This window comes from Gymnoscopelus braueri (assembly GCF_963280865.1).
Source record: "Gymnoscopelus braueri genome assembly, chromosome: 9".
NCBI lineage: Eukaryota > Metazoa > Chordata > Actinopteri > Myctophiformes > Myctophidae > Gymnoscopelus > Gymnoscopelus braueri.
Genome location: NC_137610.1, coordinates 8261710 through 8287604, shown reverse-complemented (window position 1 = coordinate 8287604; position 25895 = coordinate 8261710). Strand labels below are relative to the sequence as shown.

Here is a 25895-nt window from a genome sequence, read left to right as displayed (position 1 = left end):
CACACACACACACACACACACACACACACACACACACACACACACACACCCATTCAAGAGCGTCTGCACGTCAGATAAGACGCAAGGCTATCTTTCTGCAGAAGACGCCGTGTAGCGTTTCACAGACGCCTCGGGCTGCGTCGCCCACAGTCACTCTTCTGTATCCATAACAAAGCTACACCTCTAAATGACGGACATCAAGGGGGGGGGGGGGTACTTCAGATCTTCACATAGGTGCGTTTTGGGGGAGTGGGGGGCAAGCCGAGGCATGCTAGGGAAGCTCCCGGTAAGGGGTGTCCCCCCCCGTGTGCGGGGGGACGAGATCTGAAGGATGGGGAGCAAAAGAGAGAGTGCGGGGGGTGGGGGGGCGGGGTTGGTTTCCGTGGGTTGAGGTGAAGATCTGATGAGAGAGGGCTCTGTCACTTGTAATTTAACAGCTTCAAAGGTCTTTAAGCGGAGGATGTGGAGAAGAAAAAGTGAAAACAAAACACGAGTGTACGTGGTCGGTTTGCTTGAGCTTGTACATGTGTGTGCACTCACTCTCACACATACACGCGCGTACGCACGCACACACACTGAGTATTCCCCTTCTCCTGTTAAAAGAAAGTATGCACACCACCTTGAGTGCTTCACATCTGACCTTTTTAACAGCACGCATAGGCATGCCATGCACACGCGCATGACGTGCCCACCCGCACGCACGCATGCGCGTGCACACACACACACACACACGCACACACACACCGTACCGTCTTGCTCTGTCTTGGTGAGCTCCACCAGTTTCTGTTTCTGTTTGAGCGTGTCCACCACGTCGGCCAGACTTCCTTTACGCCGCTCCGGCGTTCCGAAGGCCAGGCCGCTCAGCAGCTCCCCGCGGTCCCGGTAGCCGTCCTCTGGCTTGGGCGGAGAGGTGGCGTTATTCCGGTAGGATGAGGAGGAGTAGGGCGAGATTTTACTGTTTTCATTGTCCTGCAATTAAACACACGTGAAGCCAAAACACATTAGACTGCATGTTGTAGACTGTGTAAGTGTGTATTAAATCGTTGGTTCTAAAAAGTGGGGTTTGGGGACCCCCAGGGGTCCTTGGGGGGGTTCCAGGGGGTCCCCAGCGAAATGTGAATATAGCATCACAATAATTTTAACCACTTTAACCTTTTATACTTTGGCTATTCAAAAATAGCAGATATAAAAGCTCATATAGCGTGGCACCGAGTGCCGCGATATGAGCTTGTAGATCTGCTATTTTTGAAAAATCGTGAAAATGTGTGCAAATCTTTGAATATAATATTTTTCAAAGCGAACATTTGTAACTCAGATCTGTGCTCCCTGGGGTGGTCCCTGAAACAAAATATTTTGACATGGGGGTCCGCGGCCAAATACATATCATTTTGGGGGTCCTTGACATGAAAAGGTTTGAGAACCAATGTATTAAATGACGATGTCAATTATGATCAAATTTTAAAGAACAATCTGTCCGTCTGTAGACTGGAGGAGCCAGCCCTATATCGAAGGTCTTGAAGGGCGGATCCAAAACCTTGCGCTCGGTACCAGCGCCGCTTCCTATTGCTTCACCAATCTATGTCCCCGCCTCCCCTCCCCTCCCCCCCCCTCCCCCCCGGCCTGTGCACGGAACACGCTGACGTCACCAAATTTAGAGCGACGCCCCTCTGCACTCTGATTGGTCAGAAACCACCGTTCCTGCAAGGTTCCCCCAGGCTTTTTTTCTTTTGAAACAAAAAAAAAGGCATGGGTTTCCGAGGCTAGTCCGTCTGTCTGTCTGTCTGTCTGTCTGTCTGACTGTACCTTCATGTGCTTTCTTTCTTCCTGCCAAGCTTGCCTTCCTCCTTTCCAGCACTTCTTCCCTCCTTTTCTTCCCCCCGCTGGTAACTGCTGTGGTTCAGGCCAAAGCTATAGTCTCCACCTACTACTACTGTATCACTATACCCTGAGGTTTCCCCTGGCCTGCTGCTTTTATTCTCCCCATGTCAGTCAGTCAAGCAGACAGGAGTAGGAGTGTGTTTACGAGCTCCCAAATCCCAATTTAGCTCCACTGTATCACTGATGGACATTAGCACTGTTTAACCTTGGCATGGTCAGGCGGCCCGCGGCAGAGACAAAAAGGTCAAGTGTGAAACGCGGATCATGTTTTAAACAGATGATGATGAAACCTCTGTGGCTGATAAATAAAGTCAATCATATGGTGGACAATAGCCCCTCCGAGCAGTGTTTTTCCCATTTCCAATATTTTTTACTTCTACTCCACTACATCTCAAGAGGCACATATTGTACTTGTACTCTACTACAATTATTTGACAACTTTAGTTACTATTTACTTTGCTGATTTAGATTATTATCACAAAACATACATTAACCACTTCAGCATATACTGTACATTTTTGGCCATTTGAATGCGACGCATTGTGAGCTTGTAGATCTGCTATATTCAAAAGATTTTGTATACATTTTGAACTTGTGAAACGGGACATTCTGCACAATGACTACTTTTACTTTTGGTACTTTTAGCATATTTTGATGCCAATACTTTTGTACTTTTACTCAAGTAAATTTTGATTTCCGGACTTTTACTTGTAACAGAGTATTTCGGTAGCACTTGCTATGCATCCTATGTGTATAACACATCATGAACATACTTATAAGGCATTATAATCTGCTCATAACCCTGTATAATCAGATTTATAAGAGCTCATAAATACTCATAATGCTTTATAACCATAACCATAACACATTATAAGGCCTTTCATAATGACTTATAAGTATCAAGTGTTATAATACTTCATAATTGCTGCCAAATTGGTAACAGTTGCTATGCATCCCAAATTAATTCTCATAGTTATAATCCATTACAATCAGTTGATAATGCTTTATTATCACTGTTATAATGTGTCATAACCATTATAATGCATTATTATAATGCATTATACTACGATTATAAGTTATTATGGTCATGTGTTACTTTATGATCATTTTATAAGGCTTTATTATCACGTTTATAATGCCTTATTATCACTTATAAGGCGTTATACTGTGATTACAAGTTATTATAAAGTGAACATTTGTGACATTATGATCATTTTATAAGGTGGTATTATTAAATTTTTATTGCCTTTAAATCACTGTTATAATGCATTATAATTACTGTTATAATGCATTACACTATGATCATAAGTTATCATAAGTGGCCATTTGTTACTTTATGATCATTTAATAATGCTGTATTATAACGTCTAAAATGCATTATGCTCACTGTCATAACGCATTTTAATCACTGTTATAATGCCTTATTGTCACTTATAATGCATTATAACTGTGATTATAATGCATTATAACTGTGATTATAATGCATTATAACAGTGATAATAAAGGATTAATTATAATGGATTATAACAATGAGAATACATTTTGGGTTGCATAGCAAGTGTTACTAAGTGGGTAGCAATTATGAAGTATTATAATACTTGACATTATAAGTCATTATAACATGCTGTATAATGTGTTATGATTGCATTATACGATGTTATGAATATTTATAACTGTAATCATCAAGTGTTATAAGCATAATACAATGTATTTATACTTGAACTTATAAGTCATTATAACAAGCTTTATAATGTGATAGGGTTATGGTTATAAAGCATTATGAGTATTTATGAGCTCTTATAAATCTGATTATACAGGGTTATGAGCAGATTATAATGCATTATAAGTATGTTCATGATGCGTTATACACATAGGATGCATAGCAAGTGCTACCAGTATTTCAACACTGCAGTATTGATACTTTTACTTAAGTAAAAAGAATACTTTTTCCACCACTGCCTCCGAGCAATTTCTAACTGTATGCCCTTGAGTGAAAGAACTTCATCTTCAGTTGCTTGAGTGGAGCCGCTCAGTGCTCAACAGTAGAAGACTGGTTGCAATGGGCAGCTCCCAGTGGCCATCAGTAGAAGAACAAGTGTTTATTCTGTTTCTGAGCTGTTAACCACTTAAGCCTGATTTATACTTATAGTCAGAAGACAGTGTTGCACAGTGAAAATAGATGATCTTCTAATTATATACAGTATAGGCTATATATATAAATGGTTTTAATCTTTTGGAAATCTTTAGCCTATAATGACGTGCCCAAAATATGGATGGCAAGTTGAAAGTGGTTAAAGGGCCAAGAGGTCACAGTCGAGCCAACAAAAACACAGAACGACTTTGATTGGTTCAGAAGCAAACTGAGCATGATGGGATGTTAAGTGCTTAATTATTTTAACGGGCCACACCTACGGGAAGGCTTTCAAGTAGGCTACTCCCTACCAATCCTTTACTCAAGTGTTTGCTTGGCTTTGGCAGGTATCTCAAAATGATGACTAAGTCAGTTTATTGTGTCCTATTACTGTACTACTACTGTTGCTCTATAAGGTGTATGACCGTGAAAACGCACATTATCCCATACAAAACAGAAATAAATCTTTTGTAATAACCTGCCTACAGTACGTATGAAACACTTTGAGACGTCACTTACATTGCAGCTTTACTGCCTGGATGAAAACATTTAAAAATGTTCATCTCCAGGAATTTTCCATTATCACGTTGTACCTTCTGAAACCTATTTTTGTCCCGATCCCTGTTTACTCGGCTGCCACGTCCCCCCTCGTCGGTCTTAAGGGGTGGGGGGGGGGGGGGGTTAGGAGACACAAGGAGCCCTATATTTACCAAGGAGAGATAAGCCCTCACAGTCGAACACATTGTCCAACACAACAGACACTCGGGCACAGGTGTTCCGATGTGCTGTGGTGGTGGAGCAAAGCTATTTCTGGAGGCTTTCTCCTCCCCTTTTACTGAGTGCGGGGGAGAATCTCGGGAGAACTTTAAAAGGCTTAGGTTTCAAAGACAAGGGGCTTTGGCTAACAGGGAGATCTTAAGACGCCCTTGAAGCGGCTCCAGCGGGCTCTGACGACAGGGAGGCCCCCCCACACACACTGCGCTCGGCGTTTAAACAGAAGATGGATGGGTCATGAAGATTATAGGAGATACAGTGCAGTGACACTCACGACGCTGGGTGTGCTGTGTTTGTTTCTCTATACTCGGCAACAAAACACGGTCCAAAAACAATAGCCGGTCTACAAGCTCATATAACGTATATTGCGATGCCACGCGTGACACCCGGGTGAAAGTGGTTGAATGATATGAATGTGTGACCCATTGTGGGGCTATGCGCTTTAGACGAGGGGCCAAAAACTGTCTATAAATCATAATAATAATGAGTTAAATGCAGATTGTGTGGTTATCTGTGATTTTTAGGTACAGTAATAGTCCTCCGAGATTCCACAGGGGAGAAAATGACATTGGTCAACCTCACCACTTTGTTGTTTAACCCATTAAGACCGGGAACGCATCTGGTGTCATTTTTAGATTTCTTTGGCGAGTCAAAAATAGCAGATCTACAAGCTCATAGCGCGGCACCGATCTACAAGCTCATAGCGCGGCACCGAGTGCCGCGCTATGAGCTTGTAGATCTGCTATTAATTTAAAAATCGTGAAAATGTGTGCAAATGTTTTTTAAAGTAAACATTTTTAACTCAAATCTTTGCTTCTGGGGGATTCTACAATCTCAATTCTAAATCCTAACAGTTTTTTTTATTATGTTAATATCAGTGGTTCTCAAACTTATTTCATATCACGGACCACCGAAAATGTTGTCCCAGGGATCCCCCAGAAGCAAAGATTTTAGTTAAAAATGTTTTCAACTTTAAACATACATATTCAAAGATTTGCAAAACATTTTATGATAAGAAAATAAATAGCAGATATACAAGCTCATAGCGCGGCACTTGGTAACGCGCTATGAGCTTGTAGATCTGCTATTTTTGAATAGCCAAAGTATAAAATAAGGGTTAAAGTGGTTACACAGATGCGTTCCCGGTCTTAATGGGTTGATCGAATCTGCTGATCACAGAACGTGTAAAGTCCGTCTTTCGTACGACCATGCAGTGTCGTTATAAGGTCAACCCCTCACTTCTTCTGTCATGTCAAGTGCAAATCAAACTAGGCCACCGGGCCTACTGGGGAAACATGCAAGTTGGCATGCCCCACCCGGTGACATGATATCAGGGATCTCCATATTAACAAGTCGACCTTTCGGAGGGTTCTCGAGATAAACACAGGCATGCACGCTCGTCACACACGCACACACGTAGTAGGTCTGACTAGCCTGGACATGATGCTGTTGCCAAAGTCTGTATTTGAATTGTCATTGCATTTGTGTGATCTGTACTAAATACGTTTAATAACAGCATAAGAGGTCTGAAATACTACTAATCAAAGTGAAACACTGCCTGTCAGAACCAAAAAGAATACAGTGCAACAGGTGAGAAAATCATTTCCATTTAAATGTGAAGTGGTTGCGGGGTGGAGAATGATAATTAGGAAAACTTTTCCACTACTGCATTCTGCTCTCCAAACATTTCCTTCTCGATGTAAGGCTGAAGAAACTCAAATATGGTTGTTCCATTAGGGACCTAACACAACCCGAAGCCAAATAATACACTTCCACATACAGTACACACACACACACACACACACACACACACACACACACACACACACACACACACACACACACACACACACACACACACACACACACACACACACACACACACACACACACAGTACAAGTGCAACTCAGACAATCTCATGCACACGCATACATGTACAGTAGGAGATGAGAACAACCGTGGGGTTCTTTGCTCTCTGGAGGAAAACCAGAGATCCTCAGTGCCTACAGCACTGCCTGCAGCGCAAACACACACACACACACACACACACACACACACACACACACACACACACACACACACACACACACACACACACACACACACACACACACACACACACACACACACACACACACACACACACACACACACACGCACGCACGCACACACACACACACTAGTGGGTTTTTGTGAGTGTTGTGAGGGCATACTGTATGTGTGCTTGCGCTCAGTGGTGTAACGCAGAATCGCGGGGCCTCCCCGCGGGAGTTTCACGTACATGCACGCGCTGCGTGCACAACCTGCGTGCGTGCGCTAAATTTCGGGTCTAATTCGGTCAAATTCGGGTCTAATTCGGTTCCATTTGACCAATATAAATCAACTTTTTTCTTTTTTTAGCTGTAAAAATATTTGTATCAGCGCAGGCGGGGCCCCCCCTGCTGGTGGCCCCCCCGCACCGCATCACTTGCTACCCCTCCGTTACGCCACTGCTTGCGCTAGGAGGACGTACATGCGCGCGCGCGTGTGTGTGTGTGTGCGTGTGCGTGCGTCTGTCTTGCCATGCATGTGTGCAATCACTGTATACAGTACATGCATACACGCGTGGTCACATTACCTCCTCCATGCACGCACGCTAGTCCGGCACATAAATTTCATCAGTGTTTTATGACTGCCATGCACGCTTGCCATGTCTGTCCCACAGACTTATAGCGTCATATCTCAAGATAAGATATGGAAGTAATTTACGCCTGCATAATAATTCACTTCTCACCATAGCTGTGGGAGCTACACTCTCCCACTCAGCCTCGCCGCCTGGCCTCTCTCTGATTGGCTGCAGCTCGTCTGGGCGGGGTTGATTATTCGAAACGGGCGACATCCTCGACTCTTTCGGGCCGTCTCGGTCCTCACTGGCCCAGGGGGACACGCCTTGCTGGCCTATGGCGTCCTCTTCCTCCTCCGTCGCCCCCTGGGGGAAGGGAGGCGTGGCGCGCATGGATGACATCATTCTGTGTAGGGGGAGGATGAGAGGGAAGGGGTCTGATGAGACGGGGGGGTTTCCGCATAGCCACTTTTTATTGATTGTTAATTCAATGTTAACCACTTAAACCCTATACTTAGTCCCCCAGGGATCCATAACAGGAGGACCACATCTTTTTTACCCCTACACTAAATGTGTGCAATCTCAAAACGCATTGTGTTGAGAACTTGAAAGTTCATGTGGTTAATAAATGTATCCCCAAGGGTCCATTTGGTTACATTTGTACAGTCTCAGAGGTACAAATGGAAGAAAATAACACTGAGGATTGTACTGTGTCTATACTGTGAAAGCAAGTTTTGTATGGTGGAGTAAAACTGTTGGCAGAGGAAGGTTAACTAACACATTCTGGTGAGGTTAAAACATGAGAAATTGATTTAAAGCTGCATTGTGCAACATACGGCCCCTTCTGATAAACAAGGGGAATTAAGATAAGCTGCTGTGTTTCAAACGAGCCAAGACGATAGGGTTCATTAATGTTAACGGCGATACATAGTCGTGACGTTGTAAATAAGTGCGCTGGTATTATCTCCTTTGTCATTATCATCATCAAAGGTAATGGGTAATGGCAGTGATGAATCAGAAGACGACAAGATTGCTCTTGTTGAAGGCTTTTGCGGGCTGCCACGTTGTTTAGATTTATATACACCTTTAATCTGAACAAGTTCCAGAACTCAAGGCCTCCAGCAGAGACCTTCAGTGAAGAAACCCGAGTAGAGCCCTGAACCAATGAAAGCCCTAACTTCTCTCGGTCGTCTCACAGTGATAAAGAGGCAGAGAGATGGTTATCAGCAGCATGACACCATGACCAAATCCTCCTGGAGGCCCTTTTAGAGGCAGCACAAACGTTTGAGCAATTCAGTGTACATACAACACAAGATCACAGACAGACGTTTGTGTTTTTATGTAATGCCTTCAAATGTCTTAAATCAAAGCTGTAACTGTCCAGAGTACAGACACCTTCTTTGCATCGAGTCGCGCTGCGTGACATTAAACAGAACAATAACATGGAACAGATGACAACAATGCACAGTTCAACATGTTTCAATATTGGTTGCAAACTTTTTAAACTGTTTCAGTTTCAGCGGTTGCTGTCCCAAAATATATATTGTAATAGCCCACAGCTGAGTATGTTTCAGAACTGATTACAGAACTGGGTTCTTCAGCCTAGTGGATTGCAACCTTGATTTACATCCAATTGAAATGTAAAGTAATACTGTCAATGAGCATGTTTTGGTGACACATCTTGGGTGCAAGTGTTGTGAAGAATACACCAATGATGGATTATATCAAAAATGTCTTCTTTCATTCTTTAGCTACACAGTAGGCTATGACTTATTGCTGAAACACAGCATGGCTGAAAGCAAACCTTTTATACATCTGTCTCTTTGCTGTTTCTATCAGAGCCATCAAGGCACAATCCATCACTCATATCCAAACTGCTGTGTGGAACGTACTGTATGGCCTCAAATGTTTTCAAGGGATTCAGCAGTAAGCCTTCCTACCAGCTGCATTCCACAGTCATGGAATCGCAATGTGACATTTAAAAAACACACTTCCTGAATCATATATTAAAGTAACTACAAAATAAGACTGCAGCATAAACAGCATAAATCTTATCAGAAATATGCCGGAATTACAATGTCATTGTTTTATAGTTTGTGCATTCGTACAGATGTACACAGACATTATACACACACAAACACACGCACACACACACACACACACACACACACACACACACACACACACACACACACACACACACACACACACACACACACACACACACACACACACACACACACACACACACACACACACACACACACACACACACTCATGTGCAGCACAGGTGAGCACATGCACAGCACAAACTCGTTCACACAAACACACACATCAAGCTGAAGCTACTATTAATTTTTCTATTTCTATTTCCCCAGAAGCTGTGTGTGTGTGTGTGTGTGTGTGTGTGTGTGTGTGTGTGTGTGTGTGTGTGTGTGTGTGTGTGTGTGTGTGTGTGTGTGTGTGTGTGTGTGTGTGTGTGTGTGTGTGTGTGTGTGTGTGCGCGTGTGTGTGCGTGTGTGTGCGTGTGTGCACTGTGCATGCTTCAGTTAAGTATAAGTGCCCGTGCATGTACACACACATGGATACAGCATAACCTAATAATCTATTAAGCAGTACTGAGACCTGTCTTTAGCATTTGACTGTGAGCACAAAGTGCTTCTGGCTTCCAGTGGAAAATGTGTGTTTTCATAATGTCTACCTCAGGGTGAGAGACGCACTGCACTAATATATCATTTACTGTAATCACTTCACACACTCAGACACACACATGAACCCGTACATACACACACACACAGGCGTGCTTGCATACTAAGTCAAACACACATAATACTCATATTCTCAGAGAGAGCATACACACATGCTCTGTCACACATAAAAACACTTAGCTCCCTTGCTTTGTCACACGCACGCACGCACGCACGCACGCACGCACGCACGCACGCACGCACACACACACACACACACACACACACACACACACACACACACACACACACACACACACACACACACACACACACACACACACACACACACACACACACACACACACACACACGTGTGCGCGTTAGCTACTGTAACAGCTGCTCTTACTGATATTTCATTTTCTTTTGTAACGATCAACGATTTTAGAGTCTCTGTTAGGATGGTAAAGCACTTTTGTGCTGCATTCCAATATAATTAAATATGAATAAAGTTTTGAGAACAATAGAAATATGGTTTATGATTATCACTTTAATGTTTTCTTCTACTGTTTCTCAAAGTGTTGACCCCTGGACATGTGTCAAGTGAGACTGATTGCCACTTTAGTATTAGCTCTCACATGAATCACAGCAGGCTGTCTGTCTCTGAAATATGCTGCCTCCTGGGTACTCTTTAACGCAAATCCACCCCTCGCTCAAATGGCTTAAAGGAGGGAGAGAGAGAGAGAGAGTGTGTGTGCGTGTGCGTGTGCGTGTGCGTGTGCGTGTGCGTGTGCGTGTGCGTGTGCGTGTGTCTGTCTGTCTGACAGACAGACAGACAGACAGACAGACAGACAGACATAGTTTACATGCATAGAAATGGAATAAGTACATTTCAAACCAACGTGGGAACATTACAAACTCTAAAGGTATAGACCAAATACAACGGGAACACTGCATGAAACAGAAAGGGACAGCAATGGAGAGAAGTGAGAGAAGAAGGAGACAGAGAGAAAAAGTTGGATAGAGTTCTGTACTCTACAAGTATTGTATGTCTGTCAGCTGAGGAACACTTTAGAGGCGCTGAAATGGAGAGTGCTCGGACGGTACTGGACACTTGGTAATGGTGCGTGCGTGTGCGTGTGCGCGCGCGTGTGCGTGTGCGCGCGCGTGTGTGTGTGCGTGTGCGTGTGCGTGTGCGTGTGCGTGTGCGTGTGCGTGTGTGTGCGTGCGCGCACGCATGTGTGCAGTGGTGGAAAAAGTACTCAAATGTTTTTCTTAAGTAAAAGTATCAATACTGCAATGTAGAAGTACTCTGTTACAAGTAAAAGTCCGGAATTCAAAATGTTCTTGAGTAAAAGTACAAAAGTATTGGTATCCAAATATACCAAAAGTAAAAGTACTAAAATATTTGAAAATAGCCTATCTACAAGCTCACAACGCGTCGCGATTCGACGCGTTGTGAGCTTGTAGATCGGCTATTTTCAAATAGCCTATGTATAAAATAGGGCTGATGTGGTTAATGTATGTTTTATAATGTAATAATTGATATCTGAAAAGTAACTACTAACTAAAGTTGTCAAATGATTGTAGTGGAGTAAAAGTACAACATTTGCCTCTGAGATGTAGTGGAGTAGAAGTATAGACAATTGGAAATACTTCAGTAAAGTAAAAGTACCTCAAAATTGTACTTAAGTACAGTACTTGAGTAAATGTATTTAGTTACAGTACTTTACACCACTGCGTGTGTGCGTGTTCGTGCGTGCGTTTGTGCGTGCGTGTGTGTGTACATAGCAGACATATGCAGAGAGAGAAATAGGTGCGCCTCAGTAATGCTACTGTATGTGTGCATTTTCCTGTACGAATGCACAGTATGCGTGTTGTAACTGTATCTTGTGATGAATGAGATATATTTCATTTGGATGTTGCATGTTGTAAGATAATCCTGTGGGTCAACGTGGGATTGTCCATAATGTCTGTCTCTGGTTTGACTGTCACGTCGAAACATACATTAACCACTTCAGTCCTATATACATTTCGGCCATAGCCGATCTGCAAGCTCACAACGCACAACTTTTGTGAGCTTGTAGATCGGCTATTACATTTCCAAATAAGGTAGCCATGGCTGAAGTGGTTAATGTATGTTTTACAAAGTAACTAGTGACTAAAGTTTTCAAATAATTGTAGTGGAGTATAAAAGTGCAATATTTGCCTCTCAGATGTAGTGGAGTAGAAGTAAAAGTATTGAAGATTGGAAATACAGTAATCCAGTAAAGTAGAAAAAACATAAAAAAACATCAAAAAGTATAGTACTTGAGTAAATGTACTTGGTTACTTCCCACCACTGCGTGTGACTCCATATTTGGGCAAGGTTTCAGAGCCCCTTGGACTTCTGGCCTAAAATTTAAGTTAATATTTCAAAAAGTATAAAACATATGTGAATAAACAAACATTAGTGGAGGTGCTTCTGTGGCCTACTGGCAGTGTGCAAGAGAAATGTGGCACTGATCGGTCCGGCGGTTTGTGGGATTATCTCCGGACTCACTGATAATAATCGTCATATGGAGTTTATTATACGTGCCATAAAAACTGATGCCATTTCTACACTGACCTAGAGGAGATGATGTCAGAGAGACACTGACAACAACAAACTGACCGCAATCAAAGTACATCACGGCACGCAAGAGTCATCCACCATCATGTGACCAAAGCATTGTCTCAATCCATTTAGACCGGGAAAGAATCTGTGTCATTTTTAGATTTCTTTGGCTATTCAAAAATAACAGATTTACAAGCTCGTAATGCGGCACCGAGTGCCGCGCTACGAGCTTGTAGATCTGCTATTTTTTTTAAATCGTGAAAGTTTGTGCAAAGCGAACATTTGTGACTCAAATCTTTGCTTCTGGGGGATTCTAAATGTCTTCTAAATCCTACAGTTTTTTGAAAAACAGTATGTTTCTATATCAGTGGTTCTCAAACGTTTTCATGTCGAGGACCCCCAAAATTATATGCATTTGGTCGCAGACCCCCATCTCAAAATATTTTAGGGACCCCCCAGAAGCAAAGATTTGAGTCAAAATGTTTTCCTTTAAAAATATATATGTATTCAAATATTTGCAAAAATGTTGCTTTTAATCACAAAGAAGCCTAAATGCAGAGGATGTTGCCTGCCTTGTTGAGATCGGTGCTGCCGAGTGCGGAAAGCATCGATCCAGAAACAACCGAACTTAAAATGGTATGCAAAAGGAACAGCATACCGGACAGAAGACAATACATAATAATATAACTATATGTAATTTACTGTCAAAAAGTCTCTTGGGGGCTCAGCCAACACAAGACCACCCAAGGCAGTTAACCTTGAGCAGCTAGCTAGCGAGGCTACCAGATATTTAACAATAGCATTAAAGGCAGTTAGACCACAGAGTCAGTCAGGCGATGAACCTTCAAGCCGTCCAAGCACAGTAATAATGCAGCATACACGCCACACATGCAACAGATTATTTCCAATTCCACACAGTCGGACTCACCAACAACAAATAAAGACAATCAAGGTGATAATCAATAGCCTACAAAGAAAATGATAAATAATGTTGCGGTCCACACTACTTTCCTTATAAGTAGGACAGAGAGAGAGATATGTGAGGAGAAGGAGGTGGGGAGGGGGAGTGAGGAGAAAGGAGAGAAGAAAGAAGGGACCCTATATTTAGCTGACAATATTGCTGGTGGTGTGTTTATGGGGAGGGGGGGGGGGGGTTCTGAAGACTTAGCTTCTTGGAATTGATGTCTCATATGGCCAGGAATGCCCAGACTCATAAATTGCTGCCACTGATATGGGTTCATCATGCAACAGTCCCCTGGCTTTAGCCCTGTGTGATCGGTTAGCGATATCAAAAATCCCGGTCGCAGAAAATAGGGCGCTTGATTAGCAGAGTCAGTGATCAACAGCGGAGAAGCGATTTTCAGAGTTCTTGTATATCTGTCTGGGGGCCCCTTGGACTTTAAAATTCTTTACTCAATATTACTAATATTGAGGATCTACTCAATTTGTTTTCAATCTCTCTCCAGTCTCCACTGTGTACCTGTCAAATAAAGTCTCAGAAAACACAAAAGAATAACAAACAATAAACTATTGGGGGGGAAAAAACTATTTGAGAGCCTCAAACGCAAAAAGCTTAAAGCCCCCACTACCAATAAACACGGGGTATTACTGCCTTGTGTGTCCAAACAAGCTATCTCTTCCAAAAGCAAGACAACTTAACTATAGGCCTACTATCAGTATCCACCACAGTGGGAAGCATGCGGGTATGAGAGGGAGTAGGCAGATTGTCAAGAGCAAAGAAGGTATCAAGGTGTTTCAACAGATATGGGAGCAACTAGAGAGGAGCCTCGGGTCTTCGGAGGAGCTTAGAGTCAGACCGGCTTTTGACAACATGCTTTAGAAAGGAGGTGAAAAAAAAACAACATGCATGGACATATAACAAGTTATGTCTCAATGAAACCTGACCCAAAAACACAATTTCACTGACACTAGTGTGAAAACATGCTCACAATTACCCAGCAACCATTATAATTCTTTACTGTGACATGTATAGCACAAAACCCAAAGAGAAACACCAACAGCAAATGAATAGCATTCACATGTTTTGTGTATTAAAGGAATGTGTGCATGCTTCATTAATAAGCAGATGAGGAAGGGAACCGCTCAAACACCTGATGCTACTGGTCCTACATCTGTTGTGGAATCACTATGTGAACGAAATAGTATGTTGTTGGAATATCAGACATTTATTTCTCTGTAATTTTAACACCCCTGCTGTTGCAGAAGAATGTTTGAATTTGCTTTGATAGCCCAACATCAAGCAATCAACACTGGACAACCAACGCAGTCCTTGGACAGGCAGCACTCACATTATTTTTCATTGCACTTATTGAAAGTTTACATGGTCATTTATGTAGACAGTATATGAACCTTGTTCTTGAAATCCATTAAAGTACATTTCAAATAAGAAAATAAGCATTCATTCCCTAAACCCAGAGGAAAAATATTTCCTGAAGATACATGATTGTGTCATGAGAGCCAATATGTGTAAAATCGGCAGATGCTTGGCAGGCTTCTAGCAAGAAGCCAGGGAGAAATTGAGTGATTACCGCTGAAGGAACAACCGTTTCCCTCTGAGACCCAACAATAGACTAGAGTTTGGCTTCAGGGAGAGACTCTCCGAGAACGCTAATGTGACAATAACGTTACTGTGACTGGCTGAAAAACATGCATTTTGGTGTCAGGTGAAAAAACGCACTGCCGAAAAATGTTCTGTGACGTCCCTCTATTTTTTGAAATGATACAATGGGAGGTTTTGAACACGGTTTCAAGAGCCTGCGGGTCAGGAGACACAGACGCATAAATGACCGCGTCAGCTTTCAGTTAAAGGAAAATGGCAAACAAAAATTGCAGTTATGAGTTTTGTTCTTTTTTTAATTTAACCTAACAGGCAGCAAAACAGCCACTTTTCTCAACAGTCACCGTTAACCCATTAACTCTTTCACTGCCAAGAGTATTTTCATAAAGTACTCCCCCAGTGCCAGCAATTTGCGTTTTTTTTAATTTTTTAATTTTTTAATTTTTCATTCAAATAAATGATCTGATTGGGTTTTTAAACCCATAATACAGTTCTACCAGTAGAGAGCAACAAATCGACACATTGATGACCTCGCTGGCTCACTCGCCCCCTCCCAAACAGGCTCACGTCACATCCGGTCATAACCGGATGTTGACATTTTCGACAATCGTTGATCGGGCTAAATTACGATGCGATACACGACTACGATGACTGATCGTCACCCAGACCAAAGAGAGTAGACGTGGACCTCTCCGTTCGCTTTTTATACCGTGTGAAAAACCGTGACTTTCCCTATTCTGGCCGAAAATGACCGCGGGAAAAAAATGAGAACCGGAAACGGAATCTGCGTCATGAAACCGGAACCCAATGAGTCTGAAGGAGTCAGGAAGCGAAAGTGATCATGAAAAATAAACAGAATAGCGCGACCACAGTCAAAAGTAAAAACTCGGGATTTCTCGTGCTGGCAGGGAGGGTACTCGGGAAAAACTCGGGATATCTCGGGCGTGGCACTGAGAGAGTTAAGACCGGGAACGCATCTGTGTGTCATTTTTAGATTTCTTTGGCTTTTCAAAAATAGCAGATATACAAGCTCATAGCACGGCACAGAGTGCCGCGCTATGAGCTTGCAGATCTGCTATTTTTTTTTTATCGTGAAAATGTGTGCAAATCTTTGAATATACATATATTTTTTTAAAGCCGACATTTGTAACTCAGGTCCTTGACATGAAAAGGTTTGAGAACCACTGGAAAACATACGTTTTAACTGTTAGGATTTAGAAGATATTTGTAGAATCCCCAAAATGATATGTATTTGGCCGCGGACCCTCATCTCAAAATATTTTGTACCAGGAACTGCCAGAAGCAAAGATTTGAGTTACAAATGTTCTCTTTAAAAAATACATATTCAAAGATTTGCACACATTTTCACAATTTAAAAAAAATAGCAGATCTACAAGCTCATAGTGCGGCACCAATGAGCTTGTATATCTGCTATTTTTGAATAGCCCAAAGAAATCTAAAATGACACAGATGCGTTCCCAGATTGACTGGGTTAAGCAGCAGGACCTCCACAGGCCTCAGACAGCTAGAAAAATATGAACTCGTTTCCCCCAGAGAGGATCTCATGTCTAGGACATTTGATAAGCAATATTGGCGAGATTGCATGCCTGATAGCTGAACAGTGCATACACTGTTTGACTTAATGAGAGTGTTTTGCTTTAGTCCTCATGGGTCTCAAAGTTGTTTAGGGTGTGAAGACGGAGGTTTAACGGAGCGAGACAATGCCCCGCTAAGGTCACATCAGACTCGCTTAGCGGTGAACTATGCATGGCACATGCATGTCCCTTTAAAATTCCTATCCTAAAGCAAAGAATGACATTGATGGGTATCTTACATTCATTTATGTTACTCATACATTTTACTTGATGACTTCTGTGAGCATTGTGGTTCAATGTTCCCTTTTCTTCGCAGCCTTTTACTGCATTTTGGGGCATTGAAAGCTCAAAGACCCACACAAACCACTGAGACTGTTGGCTAAAGCTAAAGTCCTGTCTCTCTCCAAAACATGAACACTAAAACTCGGGATCCCTTTGTTGAAGTGGACGAAAAAACGGAAGAAAAAAACCGGGGGTCGGAATTTGGCAGGGAAACGTTGTTGGGGATCGGGGGGGGCCTGGAACCTGGCTATACTGGGCAGAAACAATCAGGCATTGTGGGCTGAGGGAAGGAGAAGGGACCTGTGACAGATGAGAGCGGGAGAGCGAGGGCCTCCCTCTTAGAAAAACAGTACACAAAGCACCATTCACAACCTCCAGGTCCCTTCTGCCACTTGTGTGGACCGAGAGGAGGGCTCCTCCGACACAAAGGGCCCCCCGACTCCACCAATTGGGTGTAAAATCTCCAGCCGTCCCAGCTGGAGGGAAAACGGAGGAAGTGGGAAATACCAGAGAGAGGGAGAGAGTGATGGAGAGAGAGAGAGAGAGAGAGAGAGAGAGAGAGAGAGAGAGAGAGAGAAGGGGGGGGGATAAGCAGGAGAAGACAGAGAAGTAAGAGCGTTTTTCTTGGAATTGTTGGCCTGCTGCACAGCCACGACAAGTAAATCAGCTGGACGACGAAGGAGGGAAAGTGGATATCCTCGCGAGTCACACAACTGTGCAACACAAGTTAAACTACTCAACAAGTCACGCTGCGACCGACGCGTTTGTGAGCTTGTAGATCGGCTATTACTCGGGGACACGACACGCCGCGCAAGCGAGTATAAATCAGGCACAGGCGGGTTGTTGGAATTGACCCCACAATAACAGAGAATACCCCAAGGAAATCGATCACGTACGAGAACAAGTCTCTCAATTCTGTGTTCCATATCAGTGAGGGAAAACCGGGGGGATATAGAGGGAAAACAATGAAAGTGAGTTGAGCTTTTTAGAAAGCTGGATCCGGATCGGAGTTTCCCCCTGCAACAATAGACCGGCAGAGAATGGACCGTCAGTGAGAACAACCATCTCTCTCTCTCTCTCTCTCTCTCTCTCTCTCTCTCTCTCTCTCTCTCTCTTCTCTCTCTCTCTCTCTCTCTCTCTCTCTCTCTCTCTCTCTCTCTCTCTCTCTCTCTCTCTCTCTCTCTCTCTCTCCTAAATCTTGGGTCCTGTCTGTCTGGAGGCTCATTAGATCATCGCTGAAACACTGTGAACAGAGGGTACTGTCAGTGGTCAGACATGAGGAATGCGAACACACACGGCCCTGTTTTCTCTCACAGATTCTCTATCCCAACCATCCCTCCCCAACACACACACACACACACACACACACACACACACTAAACCACCATCTTTTCACCCCAAAATAGAAACTTCTTCACCTTTGACCAATTGTCAGAATCTGTGACATTTTGAGGATGAAACGTGAAAGATGCAGAGCTTTCAACAACAGTTAACTGGTCAGTGCGTTGACCGCATATCCACAATAATAGATGCAATAGAACCCTAATCTCACAAGCACTGCCTCACACTTAACATAGTATGTACTTGTGGTCCTGTGGTTACGGGAATTTTGCACAAGACATGACTATGTAAATAAGCACTGATTAGATGTATTGACTGTATACTGATTGGGCTTGATAATCGGGTCTTTTTATGTTCTTTTCATGCACCTTTATGTATCTTGGCTGCTGTAGCGACTAGATTTGCCCCTGCGGGATCAATAAAGTGCATTCTGATATAATCTAATTTAAAATGTCAGCCCGACTCCAGCTGTATAGCATGTCATTGCATGTATTCAGGCCCTCGTGTTCCAGACGCCCTGCACTTGTCTATCCTGTCTGAATAGACAAAACGGGAAAAAATGGCACAAATCTCTGGGACCCCCAGAAATTGTAACTGATTGAGTTAAAATGTTAGCTTTAAAATATATATATTCAAAGATTTGCACACATTTTCACGATTTAAAAGAAATAGCAGATCTACAAGCTCATAGCGCGGCACTCGGTGCCGCGCTATGAGCTTGTAGATCTGCTATTTTTGAATAGCCAAAGAAATCTAAAAATGACACACAGATGCGTTCCCGGTCTTAATGGGCTAAGGGCACTGGGCTTACAGTGTGTCAAACAAGTCCCACCAGGACCCGGAAGGCTGGTTAAAGCAAAAGTTTATAAGTGGCCAACTCTGGTACTGCAAGCTTTGGGACCACAAGCTCAAGACGTTGTGAGCTCGTCGATCGGCTATTTTCTGTATTTGTCGGACGAAGTAGCTCAGTATATATAGGGCGGAAGTGGTTAAGAAAACGTCTCCCCCCGCCCTGCTCTGTTTATTACAAATCGAACCCTGATTATCGTGCATCTCCATCACGTACAGCTGCCACGAGTAGCTGCCCTGCTTCAAAGCCACATGCACAACCTTTGACTAACTGCAAACATGTATTCTCTGACCTTTTTGTGACTCCAAGGAAACAATGAAAGCGCTTAAGAAGAAGGCGGATTTTGTGTGCCAGTGCGTCGGCAAAACAAATACCGTATGCATCAATCAAACACCTCAGCCAAACCCTTTCATGATTCCCAGATAAACAGAGAACCAACGCTCGGCCTTTCAGTATGACACAATGCTTTACACAGTATGTATTTAACACCTTGGAGAGGATTCGCACTGTAATGGCAAGTATATACGCCTTTGGTAAGGAGAGTGGGAGATGTGTCACAGTTCTGGGGCAGGGAACAGCTGAATCTGGTTGAAGTAGTGGCTTTCAGGCTAGATCACTAGGAAACCTCACAAGCTTTCCTCAATGTCATTGTACAATATTTAAAAAAAGAATTTTAATTCTCATACTTAATGTTTTTTATTGTATAGTGTTAATGTATGTGATAAGTGCTCTGAAGAATTATCAGCCAGTGACTTTATTTATTCCTCTATGGTTTAGGATATTACTGTTTAATCAATATTGGTAATACACGAAAACTCCAACTATAGAAGTGAGAATCAAATATGGAGCTCTTGTTATTGGGGAAAAAAGGAAGATTTAACAATGTCTTCGCAGTGTGATTTTGTTGCTTAAAATGTTTGATCGTATGACAAAAAACTAAAAACTATCCTATAATGAAGCTCATTTCAAGTTTCGATTTCGGTTAAACTTTCATTATATATATATATACATACATTATATATATATATATATACATACATTATATATATATATATATATATATATATATATATATATATATATATATATATATATATATATATATATATATATATAGGCCTCTGTGCCACGGCTAGCCTGTGCACCATCTCATTGGTTGGATAGCAGGAGCTAACGGAAGGTTACATACTCTCGTTAAAAAAAGAAAAAAGAAAAAAGAAAAAGAAAAAAGATGGAAATTCTCAATCAAGGCCAATGAGGGAACACTCAAACCCCACTGATGAATGTCTCGTTTGTACGGTGGGTGTAAACATACACCACTATGCAGTGGTCTCTCTGTGTTGGCGCTCTCTCTCTCTCTCTACCTCAGGTGAGGCTCAGGGCAAAAACCACAGACCCCCAGAAAAAAAAAGGTTCAGGAGCTGGCCTTGTTGTTGACCAACACCCGCCCCTTGTGCTTGTTATTTTTCCTGGCGCGGGAACACACCCCTTGCGAGCACAAATACAGCACACACATATACCATCTATCTACTTCACTGCCCGGCTACAGAGCAAACCACTGAAGAAACCATTGAAGACCAAAGTCAACATTCGGCTCGCTCAAAAGGGCTGTTTGTCCGCCAACACCCACCCGCGGTAGCGGGCAGCAGGACTTGGTCAGTGTGAGCATTTTGTCTTCCCATGCCTAAGAGAGGTCGTCATTGTCCCCGACACTGGGTCGCTTGAATATCAATTAACCATCGGGCAAAAGTTAACATTGTCAAAAAATGTCCAAATTGCTCAAAACAATATTGTTTTTATTTATGAAATACACTAATATACTGTGTGTGTGTGTGTGTGTGTGTGTGTGTGTGTGTGTGTGTGTGTGTGTGTGTGTGTGTGTGTGTGTGTGTGTGTGTGTGTATATATATATATATATATATATATATATATATATATATATATATATATATATACATAAAACGTGAGAAAATATGAAAATACAAATAGTCAGAAAGAGCAGTTTGCATTGTAGCAGGAACAGTAGTTTGACTATTAATTAAGCACCAGACAAATTGTGCCGGGCAAAACATAATATTTTCTCTTTGGGGTGGAGGCCTTTCCTACACTACTGTATGTCCATTTGATGTATGAGCAGGCTTCTATATATGTAAGTACGTGCTGTGTGTGTGTGGGTGTGGTATTCCAGTTTCCGTGGTATTTTGCACTAATACCATAATTTCCCCTACAGGTCAATAACATTTAATATTACCTCATCCTAGATTATCTCATCTTATCTTCCAGTGTCTTGTGTTACATTTCATTGATATTTTAGAAGACATATGGCTGATAATCTTATCTCATACGTTCAGAAAGTATTCTCTGACCTCTTCATGACTTGAGGAGGTGGGTGTTGTGTGCTTTGGTTGATGAAGTAAAATATTAAAATAACGGATGCTTTTTGTGTCCAAATCTCAAGAATTGCAGTGTCACAATGACCAGCAGTCAACTGCTTTGCCAAATTCTGCTGATTAAAAGTGAGCATGCATGATTAAAGCATTGCAATGTAAACATGCTCATAATCACAGTCTATTTAACAACCAGCGAAAATAGCTCTATAAGCTCACAGGTTCTAAAAGCTATTTTTACTATTTTTTAAAAGTTTGAAATGTTTTTTATTTATTAACATTTCTTTAATGTTTCAAAATAATAATATGCCCAAGATAGGGATGCAGGGGTTCATATGTTTAAGGAGTTCAATCCCTAAATGCTATATACTGTAAACAGATTGATAGATTAAATTAATCAATGGGCGTGTCGTGTGTCTAAAATGTCATTCTGTCAAACAAAGAAATTCTAGTATTATCTGAAAAGCGTCCATATCTTACTTGGTGGAATTGGAATTAATACCTTCTTTCAATAGGTTTCAATTTATTCAGAATCAGATGGGTTATATACAGTATCTCCACCAAACTCTCTTTTCCAAGTATCTTTTTTCTCCCTCTCTTCGTCTCTTCTGACCTTCCATATCGTTAATCTCAAAGCAAATATATTCACCAATCAAGGCCAGGTTATTGAGTATAAAATATATGATATTGTACTAGAAATGTACGAAGGTGGAACAAACCGCGTCTCACAACTTGGAGTGTTCTTTTCCAAAATGAAAGCATTTGAAAAAATGTGAGACCGATAGACAGTCACACAAAATGTCATCTTTGTCAGTGACAAATTCTGCCAGCAACAAGGCAATGTTTCACACGCAATACGTTCAATAATAAACAAAGGTATATTCTTCTTTCCCCATAATCTCACCTGTCTTTCTCCTCACCTCCTCTGACCCCTCCCCATGCATCAGCTTAACACACATACTGTAGCCATTAGGCCACTATACCCTTGTGAGAGAGAGCTAATGCTGTTTATCTGTTGGGGCTCTCTGGACACAGAACCGCCACCTGTCCTGTCCCTTATCACCACACCTGTCACCTCTGACCTTTCTGGGGTCAACACAATGCCACTGGGATGTGTAAATAAGCTTGTAATAAGCTTTAAGCCCACATAGCACGGTGACGATACCTGGTATTCAACAGTTCGCTGTAAACAGGAGGAAATCCTATTATACCAAGGATGCCAAGCTATTGCTGCCATTTATTCACTGACGTTGTATAAGAAAAAGTACTCAAAGGTTTTACTTAAGAGTATCAATACTGCAATGTAGAAGTACTCTGTTACAAGTAAAAGTCACACATTCAAAATGTACTTGAGTAAAAGTACAAAAGTATTAGTATCTAACTGTGCAAAAATGTTTGAAAATAGCAGATCTACAAGCTTGTAGATCGGCTATTTTCAAATAGCCTCGGTATAAAATAGGGCTAAAGTGGTTAATGTAGGTTTTATAATGTAATACTTTATATCTGCAAAGTAATTAGTAACTAAAGTTTTCAAATAATTGTAGTGGAGTAAAAGTACTATATTTGCCTCTGAGATGTAGTGAAGTAGGTATAACAGTCAGTAGGTTTTGCTGGCTGGTGTCAGGAGGCCTGTCTTTTTTTAAATATCAAAATCAGAATCAAGTTCATACATACTGTACATTTGCGTGCAAACTTAACTTGGTGTTTGGATGTAAGAACAGTGCATATACTTAGTTGGGCATCAGATATGCTCTGAATCTGCTTTATAAGATGTGTCAAGATTTCACTCGATGTCTAAAGAAGCAACTCATTATTTCTATTCTGAGAGCAGGAAAAAAAAACTGAAAATGATTCTACATAATCAACAAACCCTTAAAGTAATGATGTGGTTCAATCTCAACCAAATACACAGATGTACAGTGCATAATGTTTTTTCAGAGTGACATAAATAGAGTCCCATGCAAATAAAGGAACATCCCACATTTCACTTGGCCCCGACGAACACACAACTACATTTTTCCAAGGATCAGAGCCTACTGTACTTAATGACAAAACGCATCAAGCGGCGGGAGCAAAAAATGCACAGATGTATCATTGACCGAGTCTATTTCAGGGGCTTGAGTGAATAAGAGAACAAAAGCATCCAAGTCTCAGGGAAAACAAGGGAGCTCATGGTGACACAACAGCAGCTGCGTTCACACATATTTCAGAGTGATTGCATTAGCCCTGAGGCTAGCGCCAGACAAAGTGAGCTCCCATAAGTCATTACGGGCCTCACGAGTAGCACCCGCAATCCAGGACAATCGCAGACTGTCTATATTGACTGTTCCTTCAAAGTCACTTGAATTAGCATTAACTATACCGCGTTTGTCGAATACCCCCACACCCATCTCACACACGCAGACACACGCACACGCGCACACACACACACACACACACACACACACACACACACACACACACACACACACACACACACACACACACACACACACACACACACACCCCTTTGCATTTATCATTCAACCAATGCTGAGTTAAAGTGACTTGAAGGCCACAGTGGGGCATGCCATGCATCACTCTCAATCACATAGATGAAGATGTTCGCGCAGTGCGTGAATTCATCGGTGGCTACGTATATAGGCCTCTGTGCCACGGCTATAGCCTGTGCATGAGCTTTATATATAGAAGGTCTATTCAAAGACATGCATGCCCCATCCCTTTTATGATGGACAAAAAAGTTTTAGACCCTACATGTGCTGAAAGTGAATTATACACACAATGTATCAGTCTAAAATAGTGCCACTGTAATAATCTAATGGATATAGGCCATACTCCATGCTCCCTAGTTAAAATTAGAATCACTTACACATCTCCAAGTCCAATAAAGGTATGCCCATCCGCGTTGGACACCTCTTTCACTACACATACTGTACAGTATGTTAACACAAAGGGTTACAAAACGCAAATACAGTCAAAAGGAAAGCTGTGATACTGAATTAATTAACAGACGCATTGTTATTTCCACTCAAAACTTCTAAAAGTTTCATAAAGATCACTTCACAGAAAGCCAAACTGCATTAATTGCAAATGCATTTACAGTGTACATAGGACAGGATCCCCATGACGGAACACACAGATAAATGTTTTATACAGAACAACAAAGAAAAAAAGATTCTGAATCAAACTACTAGCCCCAGGCTATAAGATCAACTGCCGGAGGGTCCAAACAGGTGGCTTTTAGAGTACACTCGGGAGTCGCTAAAGCTGGCTAATCCCAGATTAGGACTGACAGGTCGGTTGCACTGGACATCCGCGTTGTAATCCCGGCTGCCTTTCTGTTCCTCTGACAATAAGCTTTGTTCCTACTGTCAAAGAAACACAATCAGAGGACTTTCCTAAAGGTCTGTCAGCAGAGCACGGCTGCATTATTCAAATGCAATGCATCTCTCTTCTAACGGTTGATGAACAACATGTTTTGAGCTGAATTATTTACCTGTGCGAATGAATGTGTTATGGGTACAGATGGGTTTAGCGACTCGAATACATGAAGAGAAACGTTTGACTTGCTTCTTCTACCTTGACGGCATAATATGCCGTCAAGCATCCTCACGTTATGAGCATCGCTGTCACAGGAGAAACGCATAGCTGGAACTGGAACTATTCTGGACTTCTTTGTGACTTGAACTGAAAGGTTACAAAGACATCTATGTGCTGCATGTGTCCCATGACCCCTTTGAACCTTTCAGAAATTATTTTCACTTACAAGGCATGCAAGCACCTTTGTGTACAGTTATATACTGATCTACGGTCAAGGCTTAACCACTTAAACCCTATATACAGTAAGTTGTTGACCGGGGGTCCCAGAGGTGTGTATTTGATCCCCGGGTGTGTGTCCCCTGCCCCCAACACACAAAATCTCTGATATCAAGCTCACAGCTTGTAGATCTGCTATTTTCCCGGAATGTTTGACTATTTTCGCAGAATGTTATCCTATTATGACATGCCCAGAACAGGGACACTAGGGTTAACCACTTAAACCATGTATACTTAGTGATCGCGACGTGTTGTGAGCTTGCAGATCTGTAAATGTGGTTAAACAAAAAGGTGATCGTGCCTTTGATATCATTGCCCCTGGGCTGTGGAAGAGCCGCCCATAAAGCTTCAGAGAGACTGAGATCATCTCAAAGCGT

At 42.1% G+C, this 25895-nt stretch overlaps 1 protein-coding gene across 1 annotated transcript in view; it reads right to left on the bottom strand.

Moving 5' to 3' along the window:
• LOC308092157 (transcription factor SOX-6-like) overlaps positions 1–25895 on the bottom strand; it is a 152377-nt gene that overhangs the window by 83139 nt on the left and 43343 nt on the right. Inside the window, exons 3-4 of the mRNA XM_080438010.1 lie at positions 7558–7792; positions 750–969 (exon numbers count right to left, since the gene is read on the bottom strand). Coding sequence (XP_080294136.1) covers positions 750–969; positions 7558–7791 — 454 coding nt within the window. The 5' untranslated portion in view covers position 7792. The remainder of the gene's footprint in view (positions 1–749; positions 970–7557; positions 7793–25895) is intronic.